This window comes from Populus euphratica, unplaced genomic scaffold, assembly GCF_000495115.2.
Source record: "Populus euphratica unplaced genomic scaffold, PopEup_1.0 scaffold50.1, whole genome shotgun sequence".
NCBI classification, from domain to species: domain Eukaryota; kingdom Viridiplantae; phylum Streptophyta; class Magnoliopsida; order Malpighiales; family Salicaceae; genus Populus; species Populus euphratica.
Window position 1 is genome coordinate 546,545 of NW_011499870.1, and position 14,546 is coordinate 561,090.

Below are 14,546 nucleotides of genomic sequence, written 5' to 3' on the forward strand. Positions count from 1 at the left end.
TCAACCAATAACTTGAGACTTGAGTGTGCTATAACTATTATTTAAATTATAGTTTATTTTGTATATTATTATAATTTCATTGATATTTTTTATTTTATTATGTTAAGATGTTTTTTATATAACTGTCATATTCGCATAAAAAAGTTTTGGCTGGGCATGCAGTTACAAACAAAGGCACGTGGCATGCCACTAATTATTTACAATATATATTATCAAAATTTAATAATTGTTTTTTAAATGTTTTTTTATTTAAAAATATATTAAAATAATATTTTTTATTTTTTAAAAATTATTTTTAATATTACAAAATATAACACTAAAAAAATATTAATTTAAAATAAAATAGTAAAAATTTTTAATTTTTTTTCAAAAATACTTTTAAAATATAAGTATTAATCCCATTGACACAAAACCAAACTATTCAACTTCCAAAATGTACTTGTGAAAATCACCAAATAAAACAACACATTATTATACACGTGCACAATCTAAATAAAAAATTATAGCAAACATATAATTTAATTTGAAATTTGATGTTTACCCTGTTAATTATTTAGTATTTCAAGAATTATTTTCCTTTTTCTCACACAAAGTTGGGATTCATAAATAGTTTTTGTTATAAATTTTATATTTATGTGAGAAGAAAAAAAATAATTTGATATTATATACTATTTTTTTGAATAAAAAAAGAAAAAACTTATCAAATCATATCAAATAAAATAATTTATTTAAATTTGATAAAACCAACTTATCCGAAAAATGAGAAAGATCATTGTATGCATATAATTTAATTTAATTTGTTTTTGCTTCCTGCTATACAAATAAATTCTGTTAATTTTTCTGATAAGGACAGCACTGATTAAAACCTACTAATTCAAGACTAAAATCGGTTAATATTGAAACTTTGATGGCATTATGAAAATATAATTTATAGTTTAGGGATCAATTTGTAGTCATCAGAAAAGATTATGTCCTCTCACTCTCTGAGGAGACGAGCACAAAGAGGATATTCGAGTTCCTACGAATATTCTATTCTGCTTTACGCCCCGCATTCTCTCTCTCTAACTGACAAACAGCCAGCCGCCTCTCTTTTCTCGTTCCTCTTCGCTCTCTCTCTCTCAAAATTATCTCTTATAATCAGAAAAGTTAAATAAATAGTTGCCATCACCATTCATTTAACGATTGTCTTCTCCAGTGGCAGTGATCTGGTGCGGTGAGGAAAACAATGAAGTTCTGGAAGAGTTTAAGTAATTTAATGGAGGAAACGTTGCCAGATTGGAGAGATAAGTTCTTATCTTATAAAGATCTGAAGAAACAATTGAAGTTAATTTATCCCAAGGAGGGTGATAAGCCACTGAATAAACGGCCTAGATTGGATGATGATCAAATGGAAAGTGGTGAGGTGGAGAAGGAGGTAATTGATTTTGTTAGGGTTTTGGAAGATGAGATGGAGAAGTTCAATTCTTTTATTGTCGAGAAAGAAGAGGATTATGTTATCAAATGGAAGGTATATTTTTTTGCTTATTTGAATTTTAATTTCGATTTAGATTTTATTTTTGTAGTTCATGTTTGTTTGTTTGGTCTTGACCTTTTTTTAATTGATATTACATGTTAATTTTTTTTTTTCAATATTAATATGTCTTCAGTGATTGGGTTTTGGGTAGAAAACATATTTTATTTTTTATTTATTTTTTTCAATATTAATATGTCTTCAGTGATTGGGTTTTGGGTAGAAAACATATTTTTTCTTACGGTTTTTATGAAATTGCTAGTGATTATATGGAAAAAAAAGAAGAAGAAGAAGAAGAAGAGAAGAAAAGAAAGAAAGCAGGTTATCTCATGGATCATGCTCCCTCCTTTTCAAGTGGGTCCCACATGAATGCGAGAGGGGGGTAATCTGGATTCAGGGCTCATTTGCATGCGAGTGATATCGAGTGTATTGAATAAACTTTTTGGGTTTGAATTGCATTTTTAGAAGATAGGAATTAGTGTGTTTAATTGTTGATGTAGAATTCAAGTGATTGGTCGACATGAACATGAAAAAAAGAGTGAAATTTATAGACTTGAAGTGCATTTCTTTTTATAAAGTGATGGGATTTGGGAGAATGTGGTTGAGTTGACATGTATTTTAATTGAAATGTGATTTTTGGGCTGTGGTTGCAATGCAGGAGCTACAAGATAGAGCAGAAAAGGTGAAGGATTCAAATGAAGAGCTGATGAAAGTAGGGAGGGAGATAGTGGATTTTCATGGAGAGATGGTGTTGTTGGAGAATTACAGTGCCCTTAACTATACAGGTATTTGTCTCCCTTTTCTGTGGTTGGTGAAGTCCTGTGATCTTTGTGGATTAAGCGTGATGGACAGTTCATTGAATATGATTTATATCCTTGTGAGCAACTAGCCTTTAGGTGACATTGTCAATGTTATGGTGAATGGCATACAAATCGAGAGACTATGGCAAATAGGAATGCATATTAAGTTGACATGAGCTCAGTCGTGCCACTTGATGGGAATTGATTAGACTTGTATAGAGATAAGTCTCTGGTATTGCGTGCATGAGGGTCACCTGTTTAGTGGGAGGAAAAAAAGGGCAACAAAGAAACCTGCCACTGAGGCAGCTACTTATCCTAAACCAGGCCTAAGTCGAAGAAGTGCTTGGAATGGAGGTTTTTCTCATTCAACAACTTGAAATTATTCTTCTGAATCTTTGCGTTCTGTTTGCAGGACTAGTGAAGATACTGAAGAAATATGATAAGAGAACTGGAGCTCTGGTCCGCATGCCCTTCATCCAAAGGATTATGCAACAGCCATTCTACACAACTCATGTACTTAACAAGCTTATTAAGGCGTGTGAGACGATGCTGGATCATATTTTCTCTAGAAAAGAACCATCAGTCTCTCCTCAAATAACTGATGAGACAAGCGGCCTTGATACCGAAACTTCAACTGAGAGTTCAGAGAGGTCGCTCAGAGTTCCCAGCGAACTCCCAGAGATAGAGTATATGGAAAGCATGTACGTGAAGCTAACACTGTCAGCACTTCGCGTCTTGAAGGATATTCGGAGTGGAAGCTCAACTGTAAGCGTGTATTCATTGCCCCCTTTGCAAGTTAATACACAGGAGGGGGATTGGAAGAAAGTTAATGTCTTGGAACAAGCAGCCAAATAGACTTCTTCATACTGTTTTTCGAGAAAATCAGAAAAGCTAACTTGTTAATTTCTCATCGTCTTATATTATACACATGGATTCTGATACCGTGACATTGGTGTGCTTAAATCATAGCTTAGTGACTCTTCATTTTATTCCTGTAAATTCTTAAATATTAGAAGGATGCCCTGCTATTTGTTTTTTTGTGGAATAAAAATTTGGTTGTGACTTTATCTCGCTGCTAACCAATTAATTTCACATCATTTTTATCAACTTATGTACCTCAAAATGTGTCTATCCTGTACTAATACTTGGGCTACACTCAATTTTTATTTTATATTTCTGGGAAGATGGTTTTTGCTTTTATTAATAAATGAATATTCATGGCTCTGTTTCAATTATATTTATATATTCAGATAGCTTGATATTTATTCAATTATTTATTAACTTAATATTATTTATTATACGGTATAAAATAAAAGAGTAGTATGCATGCATGTATGCATATATTAAATAATAAAATAATAAATATTATATATACCAATGCTGTGCAACACATACACCTGTATATATTTGTGTTGAATTTTAAGTTCTGTTTAAAAATATCCATATTGCCATCACGGGGTATTTGGTAATGTGATTTAACTTATTTTTTTGTAAAGTGCCAAAAAAAACATGGAATTAGTATTATTTTTAAGTGTTTTTTAATAGTTTTGGGCGGGTAATATTAAAAATAAGATTATATTATTTTAATATTTTTGAAAAGCGGTATGAGTTGACAAACGTACAAAATATATTTACTGCATAGCGATGGCACCAACAAGCGCCTGTAGCTCAGTGGATAGAGCGTCTGTTTCCTAAGCAGAAGGTCATAGGTTCGACCCCTATCTGGCGCGATGAAATCTATAGTTTTTGTTATTTTTAATGAATTTGGTTATTGCTGCACCTGAGAAGGCTAGGTTGACTAATTAATTGCACATTTTTATGTGATCAACCTAACAGAGACTCCATCTTCTTCTTTATTTCTTGAATGAAATTTCCATGCTAATTCCGCTTATATAATAATAATATTGATTCCCTAATGCCCTCTAAATGACCATCCTGTTCCTCTTCTGACTCTGAACCTGCCCATCACCTTTACTTATATCTCAGCAGAACCGTATGATCCCTTATATCCCTGCACTCAGTCTCCATTGCTTTCTGTGAAACTTCAAGGCCTTGATCTCCTTGAATACATCCATCTTTAACAAAAATGTCCATTGTTGCAGAAGCACCTGGATACCTCCAAGTCTTTTCTGATGGCTCTGTAAAACGGTTTGCCTCAGAAACAGTCCCTGACTCAGCGGAATCATATTCCGATGGATTCAAGTTCAAGGATGTGGTGATTGACTCATCGAAGCCAATAACCGCGAGGTTGTTTGTTCCTGATACTCAAGGGTCTGTCAGTCAGCTTCCAGTTGTGGTTTATTTTCATGGTGGTGGCTTTTGTATTTGCTCAACCACCTGGCTTGGATTCCATCACTTCCTTGGAGACTTCTCCGTCGCATCCCAGTCCGTTGTCCTTTCCGTTGACTATCGTTTGGCACCGGAGAATCGCCTTCCGATTGCTTACGATGATTGTTTCCGCTCACTTGAATGGCTAAGTAACAACGTGAGTTCTGAACCTTGGCTTAAGCAGGCTGATCTGTCTCGAGTGTTTCTATCTGGAGACAGTGCTGGAGGGAACATTACACACCAGGTTGCTATCAGGGCAGTAAGGAGTAAAACCTATCAGGTTGAAATCAAAGGATTGATGTTGATTCATCCTTATTTTGGAAGTGAGAAAAGGACTAAGAAAGAGATGTCTGAAGGGGCACCAGGGGACGCGGCGATGAATGACATGTTCTGGGGTCTAAGTATACCAGAAGGGTCTAACCGAGATTACTTTGGATGTAACTTCGAGATGCAAGATGTATCTGCAGCTGAATGGAGTGCTTTTCCAGCAGTGGCGGTTTATGTGGCTGGCTTGGATTTCTTGAATGAAAGGGGAGTGATGTATGCACAGTTTCTGGCAAAGAAAGGGGTGAAAGAAGTGACACTGGTAGAAGCTGAGGGGCAAAATCATGTCTTTCATGTGTTTTATCCCCAATCTGAGGCAACTCTCATTCTTCAACAACAGATGAGTGAGTTTATGAAGATCCATTAGCATCTCAGGAGTCTTTCATATAGATCACAGGTGCCTGCTTCCAGTTTGCTAAATCATAGAAATTGATAAAATGTTAGTAGGAATGATCTCTAGCTCTGATATTATAATAAATAAAGATTGAAATAAATATTCTCAATGAAGTGCATATCCACAAATGGTTTATCAGAGTTTCTTCCAAAGGGCTGATGGTGATAGGTGTCACAACACAGAACATCTTGAACCTTTTATTGCCATAGCCCATACCTCCATTTCCTGCCTCAACTAACTGATCTTTCTGACTTTGTATTACTGGCTTTTATTCAGAGAAAATATTAAAATAAAACAGACTGATCAAGTGCATAAGCAATTTTGAAGAAACACCAGAACATTAAGTTGGCCAATTGCCCTTTATTTTTTCTGAACATTTTATTAGAACACAGAATCAAGTGCATCAACAGTTTCTTAACCTCAAAGAAAAGAAACATGACCATGATTCATGAATTTTGGCTCTTGTAAATCCAGAGATGGCTGGTTCCTTTAGATGACCAACCTAACATTTTTTGGTGTTAGTAATCATGGCATCTTCCAGTCAGCTTTGCCCATCATGTTATCACGTTATTTAACATCGTTTTCCTGTTAATCAATGCATTGCAACCTCAAATGATCATCCTATTCCTCTTGACTCTGACCTTGCACATTGCCATTTACTCATCAGCATAGCCATATGATCCTTTATATCCTTACATTATATTCTCAATTGCTTTGTGTGAGATATCAGGGCCTTAATCACCTTCATTTTGTTAACCAAAATGTCTATAGTTGCAGAGATACCTGGCTTCCTGCAAGTCTTTTTTGATGGGTTGGTGAAACGGTTTGCCCCACCACATCCAAATCATATTCCAATGGATTCAAGTTCAAAGATGTGACCATTGACTCATCTAAGAAAATAACTGCAAGATTGTCCCTTCCTGATGCTCCAGATTCCATGATTCAGCTTCCGGTTGTGGTTTTTTTTTTTTCACGGAGGTTGCTTTCGCTTTTGCTCAACCACATGGCTTGGGTTCCATCACTTCCCTGGAGATTTATCTGTGGCGTCTCAGTCCATTGTCCTTTCTGTTGACTATCGTTTGGCACCGGAGAATCGCCTTCCGATTGGTTACGATGATTGTTTCAGCTCACTTGAATGACTCTGTAACAATGCAAGCTCTGACCCTTGGCTTATTAAGCAGGCTGATTTTTCTCCGATTGTTTCTTTCTGGAGATAGTGCTGGATGAAACATAACACGCCAGGTTGCAATCAGAACAATGAGGAGAGGAGATTGTCTTATTAAAACCAAAGGGTTGGTGCTGATTCATCCTTGTTTCGGGAGTGAGAAAAGGACTAAGAAAGAGAAGACGCGTTGATGAGTGATATGTTTTGGGGTCTAAAGCATACGAGAATGATCAAACCGTAACTACTTTGGCTGTAATTTTGAGATTCTTCAAGATGTATCAGCAGGTGAATGGAGTGAGTTTCCAGCGGTTGTAGTTTCTGTGATTGGCTTGGATTTCTTGAACGAAAGGGGAGTGATGCATGCACAGTTTTTGGCAAGAAAAGGGGTGAAAGAAGTGGAATTGGTTGAAGCTGAATGGCAATGAATTTTCATGTGCTCTGTCCTGAATCTGAGGCAACTCCTTCGCCCCGACAACTGATGAGCGCGTTCATGAGGAGACATTAGCATCTCAGATGGTGTCACAGATCATATGTGCATGCTGCCACCAGCTAGTATGCAAAAATTCTAGTCTTGTTCGGATTTGGTAGCCATGTGATGAAGGATTCGCTAGTACTGCTATCGCAATAAATATTCAGAGATATTGTGAAGTTCCACCTGCTACAGTGACAGGTAGAAACCTCAACTCCTTCCATTACCGACTGATCTGTCTGGTTTTGTACATCAGCAGTTTCAAGAAATATCAAGGTATCTTATGCAAATTAATAACCACTGACATCAATACAGAATAACATGATATCTACATATATCATTGTATACTGTTGAACCTGTACAGAAACAGTCAGGGAGCCCATATTGGATCTTGTTTTTATCTATTTGAACAGATTACACACATGACTGGCTGCATTTACATGAATATCTCCATCCAATTGTATCATACAGATGCTTCTACTCATCAAAAGTGCTCATGAAACCACCGATGAATCCAGCTCCATTGCAATTCCCACACAGCATTTCCTTTCTGCCACTGCAAGATAACTCAATAAATAAGAAGTGATTCATGTGTGCCACAGTCCACAAGATCAGGTAACAATTAAAGCCTGTATGAGTACTTACCCACAAAGCCAGCATGAATCACCAGCTTTAAATCGGCCATTGAAAAGATCAGCAGAGTTCACTCCACTGCCTTCGCACTGAGAGCACAGAACAGCACCTGGTAGTTGGACAACGAAACAAAACTCTAAATCAGTAGCCGCATGCATGCATTTTCTATCACAATTCTAAGATGGGCTACTTAACTTTAGTTTGCTTACCATTTCCATCACAGTCAGCACAAATCATACTATTCGGCTTCGTTTTTCGATTACCTGGAGCAGCCTATCATCACACCAACAATCAGATTAGCCTATGTGGTGTGCCGTCAAGAAAATTAATGCAACAAATGAACATTTATAAGCTCTTGCAAGTCTGAATACCTCCACCATTGGAGTTCAGAGAATCATAATATAAGCAAGACTTATGATTTTAAACAGGAAGAGTGATATGAACTCTGACCTTAACTCTAACACAGCAACGTCTAGCAGTTGAAGAGTTGTGAAAAAAATCATGGACCCCAAGAATCTTAATTTCTTGCTTACCAGAATTGGTTCCATGTATTCCTGTGAAACAAGATTCAGAGTGGATATCTAACGTTATACTTGAAGAACAAGTCGTATGTGGATGTTTGAGACAGTTACCTGAATCTTGTTGCTTGGCTCTAAGTGGAAGAACAAATGGTGAGCATGAAGCCATGACCAATGAAGACAGCTTTGGCAGTGGTTGGCAATCATGAGGATTAGATCGTGAATAAATGGGCTTCTTGTATTCTTGGACCCTTGGTGGGTTGGGCTATTTTGAATTCAAAATTAGCTTCCATGTGAATTTTTTTTAAGAAAAAAGATAATATTTTTAAAGGATGAAGATAATCTATAACTCGGTTTATTAATTTAAAAGAGTTTAATAATATTAATTAATTTAATTTTATAATTTTAAATAATAATAATAATAATAAATACAAAAATATAATAATGACTATAATAAAATAAAAAATATTTGTTAATATTATGACCACTCAAAAAAAAAAAGGCCTTTTGAATTTTAAAAGAATATTCTCAAGGCCACTCTTACACTCTTATCACATAGGCATTTAAATGATCTTTCAATATAATATAGCTACCTTTATAATTAAGAGGATGCTGAAAGGGAAAAATTTTACCTATAAAGAAAAATAATTGGAATATCCATTGATTAAAAAACAATATAAAATAACATATGTTAAAGTCCACTTCTTATGGTGCATTTAATAAACGAATAGCATTTAAATAATAATAATTTATTCTTGAAATAATGTTACAATATATATATATATATATATATATATATTATTTTAAAAAATAAAATATTATTTTAAAATCAAACCATAATTGATGAAATAATTTATATTTTATATAAATTTAGTATTATGATGTAGAAAATATATAAATAATTTTTAATATTTTTTTTGATGTCATTGTATCAAAATTACTGAAAAATATTAATTAAATATTTTAAAATACAAGTATAAATGCAAACATAGACTTTGCCAAATAAATTGCATTAAAATCCAATCCTGGCTAAAGAAAAGAAAAAGAAAAAGAAAAAGAAAAGGCAAGTGTAAAAGATAAATTGGAAAAACAAAAAGCTCAATCGAAATTAACAACGAACCATAGGGCCATTAAGGTCAATTCAAACAAAATATCTCCCAACTTCTCTCCCTCTATCACACCTTTTTTACTATAAAAATCATTTACCATTGAAGCCTTATACTATTTTGTTAAGCTCTACGCTTCGAGCCTTTACTCTCTCTCTTTCTATGTCTCTTAAAAAAGTATTTTCTTTAAATTTCTTGCTAATTGTTTTACTTTGCAGCAAACCCTAACCCTAAGCTCTTAAACCCCGTCTTCATTTTACTTTCACAAGTATTCCCCCTTTCTCTCTCCAATTCACAACTCAATTTCACTGCAAAACCCTAATTTATTAGATCTATATTCGTTTTCGTTAAAAAGCTCTAATATCATTGACACTAATTTCAAGATATGTGTTTGTTTGTTGTAGAAATCATGGGTGAAACAAGAGACAACGATGCTTATGAGGAAGAGCTTCTCGACTACGAAGAAGAAGATGACAAAGCATCTGACTTCGTTAGAGCTAAAGTTAACGACGAAGCCGTTAAGAAGTGAGTTTTGTTTTGTGTTGAAAGGCCGGCTTTTTATAAATTTTGATGGAGATTGATAAATCAGTTATCCAAGCTTGTGTCTTGTAGTTTTATTTGTGTTTTTATTTACATTGGTGTTTTATTTTTTGGTGTACAGGGGATATGTTGGAATTCACAATTCGAGATTCAAAGACTTTCTTTTGAAGCCTAAGCTTCTTCAGTCCATTATTGACTCGAGTTTCGAGCGTCCTTCCGAAGGTAATCTATTGCTATGCTCTTCTGATTTTCTCAATTTTTACTCAGTATTGTCTTTAATGTACAAATTTTACTTCTTCTAAGGGATTTGTGTTGAAATTATGTTTTTTAGTCGTGCTAATAAACTTTGACTATCTGCCTAAAAAAGTATACAATTTCCAATGACATCATGCATATTAATATATAAATTTGAGTGGAATGCATAGCTTTATTTTTTTGATTTTTATGCTTTTATGTGAATGTGCTAACACTTTAATTAACTGAATTTGTAGCTTTCCCATGTTCGTTGATGTCTTTTTTGCATCCTTAATCATTGTGGTGTTTATCTTTTCAAGTAATATACAATTATCACAATCTTGATTTTGGAGTTGTATTCTTTTATGGTAAACCTTTTCAATTAAAAGATCAGAGAGGTTATGTTTTACTTACCAAGGGTTCCTTCCGTATAATTTTCTTTAGTAATTCAGCAGTGCAACATAAGTGTATTCCCCAAGCCATCTTGGGAATGAATGTCATCTGCCAAGCTAAATATGGAATGGGAAAGACTGATGTTTTTATTCTGTCTACTCTTCAGCAAATTGAGCCTACCTCTGGATAAGTTATTACCCTTGTTCTATGTCACACTAGAGAGTTGGCTTACCAGGTAATTTTAAAGTAACAAACTAGATTTCCCATTTACTTATGTTACATTTGCTTCGTGTTGCATTTCATTTTTCCTCATTTTTTTACTATTTTTTACTTAATAGATCTGTCACGAGTTTGAGAGGTTCGGTACTTACTTGCCCAATACAAAGGTTGTTATTTTCTATGGTGGTGTCAATGTCAAAACTCATAAAGATTTATTGAAAAATGAATGCCCACATATTGTTGTTGGAACTCTTGAAAGAATCTTGGCACTGGCTAGAGATAAAGACCTTTCTTTGAAGAATGTCAGGCATTTTATCCTTGATGAATGTGACAAAATGCTGGAATCACTCTGTATGTTTTTATCGTAAAATCTTAGCCCTGAGGTCCTCCTATGTTTTTATCCTAAAATCTTAGCCCTGAGGTCCTCCATTCTCCATTTTAATTTGATATTAATGTTGTAATCATGCATATCCCTTATTTCTTTGTATAATTGATGTTTTTTGCAGACATAAGGAGAGATATTCAAGAGATCTTCAAGATGACTCCTCATGATAAGCAAGTTATGATGTTTTTTGCAACACTCAGCAAAGAAATCCGCCCAGTTTGCAAAAAATTCATGCAAGATATAATGTCCTATAACTAGTTCTACTTGAATTTAGAAGTCTTTTCTTTTTAATATTGCCAGATGTCCTTGCGAGTCTTCTATAGATATTTAGGATTCAGTTCTCCATCAGGAATAATGATAAGTGGTCATTGTGGGGAAATTATATTTTGTTGGGTTGGAATCACAAGCCTCAAGTTTGTGACAGGTGCCGAAGTGGGGTGTGGTTGTGTCTTTCTTTTTTTTGTTTATTTTTTTATTTTTTTACATGTGCTAGGTTATGCCCTTCTTACTTCTTCTTCTTCTTCTTTTGGGGGGGTGTGGTTTGGGGAGTGGGAATTTGTTGGATGGGGTGGGGGTTTCTCCTTTATATGTGGCGCTTTCAGTTGTAAAATAGAGTTATGTTGAGCTATAGTGGCCTTGCTTAATATGACTATAAAAAAATATCTGTAAAGAGATGATTCGTATGGACCGAAATCTTGATTGAAGGGATGTAAATCCATCTATCATTTTCTTCTGGATAGCATTAGCTTCACGAAGGCTTCTAATATGATTTATTGTGACATTTGTTCCTTTCAGCCAATGAAAATTTACGTTGATAATGAAGCCAAGTTGACCCTTAATGGTCTTGTACAGGCATGCATTCAGATTTGTGTTGTTGTTTTATAGTGGTTTTAAAAGGAGCTAGACAATTTCAGATTAAAATGCTATAGAGCTGGGGTTTGAGTGAGAAGATAATGAGGAGAGGAAAAAATTGGGTTAAGAAATAAAAGGGTAGAAAGGAGAAAGAGAGGTGGGATAAAGCAGATGTTACAGAGAGATGTAGAATGAGTGAAGATAGAAAGTGGAGATATGGTCCTACCATATGGAGAGAGGATATAGATTAATGAGAGAAAATAAGGTCTCAAGTATGAAATAAAGAAATTGTATTGAGGCTAGCTTTTCACTAAGGACAAGTCTAGCTTTTGTAAGAGATGTGTTCATCTTTGAACCTTTAAAACAATGCTCCACGTTGAGGAATCCAATTGGATGGCAGATGGTGATGCCATGCCAATGTTATAATTCTTCTCCTCTTGACAAGACAGTATTATACCAGTTTTTGAACTTCCATCTGACTATCAAAACTGAAATGGCAGCACTACATCAAACTAATTGAGTTGGAGAAAAATCAAAAGTTGAACAATCTTCTTGATGCATTGGACTTTAATCAACTTGTTATCCTTGTTAAAAGTATGAACATAGTAGCTGAGCTGAACATGTTACTTGTGGAGTGTAATTTTCCCTCTATTTGCATCCATTCTAGCATGTCACAGGAAGAAAGGTTTATAGATTTTACATATTATATTATTATAAACACCCTGTTGCAGTCATTCATGGTCTTTTTTCCCCACATGCTGTAATCTACTTTGTTTTGCCTTTGGTTAACTTGGTCTGCTGGTGCATTTATTTTGGACAAAATTTATTGCTTTAATTGGTGTCAATGGTATTTCTGTTAATGCCAGTCTAACGTCATTTAAGAATTGGGTCGGGTTTGGTGTATAAATCGTGTTTTTGGTGTTTGATTATGTTTTATTACCATGGTTTTGGATGTTTCAGAACAACGAAACAATGTTGGTTTGTTTTTGCAAACCCATGTTTTGAAAAAATCAAAATTAAGTGTTTCATATATTCCTTTACTTTGGATGAAGTCTTGGAAACCTCATTTGAAAAGCTAGAATATGCATAGTAAACTTGTATTTTATATTGTATTGGTTTGTTTCTTTGGTATGGATTTGATTATGTATGGAATGTGTGTTGTTAACATGGAATTGAAATTTACTTGGCTTCTTTCTAGGCTATTACACCTTACTTTTCACTATACATCTGATGTTGTATTTTGTTATGGGGTTATGTTGATTTTTATGACCTCATTGAAAATGATTTTTGTGGTTTTTATCTTAGAAGTGACTGTCATTTTAAGTGTATTTTAATTTCAATAATATAATGCACTTCTGTTCTGGCTCTTGGTTGACATGCGTACTGTAGTTGTAATATAGTTTTAGTAGTGATATGTTCTATGCTGAATGTATCCCATTTGTAGGTTGATGCGCTACAAGGGTTTCAAAGAGGGTCATAAAAGGATTCTTGTTGTCACTGATTTGGTTGGCAGGGACATTGATATTGAACGTGTAAACATTGTTATTAACTATGACATGCGAGACTCTACTAACAATTACTTACATAGGGTAAATTCAACTGAACTTGTTCAACATATCTATTTGCTGGCTTTCCTTTCTAGTGCATCATATTTGTTGAAATGTCTTACAGTTATGTTTTTTTTTTTAAAAAAAAAAAATCTATGACAGGTTGGTAGAGCTAGTAGGTTTGGCACAAAGAGCCTTGTCATTACCTTTGTATCATTAGCTTCTGACTTTGATGTTCTCAACCAGGTCCTGCAATTAATTTTGTTTCATCAAATTTGTATTGTTTTCTTAAATTTCTTGCTTGTTCTAGAACTTATTAGTTTGATTGCAGGTTCAAGAGAGGTTTGAGGTGGATATAAAGGAGCTACCAGACCAGATTGATACATCTACTTATAATCAGTTTCAAAATGCATATTTTTTTCAAAAAAAATAGTTGTAAGAATTTGTTCTCTTTATTATTTTGTTTTGCTTTTTCTATGTTTATCCAAAAAGCAAATAAGAACATACCATGCTTTCCATTCTCTTGTCCTTGTTGGCATCATCTTCTCCTTTCTAAACTCATGGGATAATAACAGTAACCAGCAATACTATATTGGTGCTCGCTGTTTAAATGGGGATTATGAGAGCAACCGTGCAACCTTAATAGACTTTACCTTCTTTTTTTTTCCTGTAATTTTGTTTCTTAACTCTTTATATTTATGGCATTGTTGGAAGAATATGGCACTATATACTCCTTATTATTTGCAAACATTTTCATTTGCAGTGCCATCTTAAAGGAGATTCAATCAGCATATAGTGGTAGTCCCTTTCTATCTTATTTGTTCTGCATATTGCCTAATAATTTATATTGGTGAAACTACTCGATGGTGTATGTTACTTTTGAACTACCTATAGCCTTTGGGAACTCTTGGGCCGTGCTTTTTTGGACATGGAGCTTGTTAGACTTGCTCATGAATTATTGGTACAACAGTAACTATTCATAGTATAACTAGTTTAGATTTGCAGGAGAGCGTCATATTATCATATGCATTAATGTTTTAGATAAGCTAAAACTAAAATATTTTTAGTGTGTTTTTGCTTTTTTAATGTTAGCTTAGCCTTGGTAGCCTTTAATTGGCAAGGTTTTTAT

General features: G+C 34.3%; 3 protein-coding genes, 1 non-coding gene and 2 pseudogenes across 4 annotated transcripts; 5 read left to right on the forward strand and 1 right to left on the reverse strand.

Moving 5' to 3' along the window:
- Nucleotides 1-1,030: 1,030 nt before the first annotated feature.
- Nucleotides 1,031-3,377, forward strand: LOC105127047 (SPX domain-containing protein 1-like). The gene is made up of 3 exons (XM_011028149.1): nucleotides 1,031-1,507; nucleotides 2,169-2,295; nucleotides 2,723-3,377. The coding sequence occupies exons 1-3, from the start codon at nucleotides 1,226-1,228 to the stop codon at nucleotides 3,163-3,165; spliced, it is 852 nt and encodes a 283-aa protein (XP_011026451.1). The 5' UTR covers nucleotides 1,031-1,225; the 3' UTR covers nucleotides 3,166-3,377.
- A 590-nt stretch (nucleotides 3,378-3,967) lies between these two features.
- TRNAR-CCU (transfer RNA arginine (anticodon CCU)) lies at nucleotides 3,968-4,040 on the forward strand. Its single transcript has one exon. It is a non-coding gene; the product is annotated as a tRNA-Arg (tRNA).
- Nucleotides 4,041-4,099: 59 nt separating this feature from the next.
- On the forward strand, nucleotides 4,100-5,465 carry LOC105127049 (probable carboxylesterase 6). The gene has a single exon (XM_011028150.1). The coding sequence runs from the start codon at nucleotides 4,397-4,399 to the stop codon at nucleotides 5,327-5,329; it is 933 nt and encodes a 310-aa protein (XP_011026452.1). The 5' UTR covers nucleotides 4,100-4,396; the 3' UTR covers nucleotides 5,330-5,465.
- A 309-nt stretch (nucleotides 5,466-5,774) lies between these two features.
- Nucleotides 5,775-7,150, forward strand: LOC105127048 (probable carboxylesterase 17; annotated as a pseudogene).
- Nucleotides 7,151-7,271: 121 nt separating this feature from the next.
- Nucleotides 7,272-8,361, reverse strand: LOC105127051 (uncharacterized). Its single transcript, XM_011028151.1, has 5 exons — nucleotides 8,256-8,361; nucleotides 8,074-8,177; nucleotides 7,833-7,896; nucleotides 7,636-7,732; nucleotides 7,272-7,546 (listed from the first exon to the last, which is right to left on the reverse strand). The coding sequence occupies exons 1-5, from the start codon at nucleotides 8,308-8,310 to the stop codon at nucleotides 7,468-7,470; spliced, it is 399 nt and encodes a 132-aa protein (XP_011026453.1). The 5' UTR covers nucleotides 8,311-8,361; the 3' UTR covers nucleotides 7,272-7,467.
- A 1,049-nt stretch (nucleotides 8,362-9,410) lies between these two features.
- On the forward strand, nucleotides 9,411-14,546 carry LOC105127052 (DEAD-box ATP-dependent RNA helicase 56-like; annotated as a pseudogene).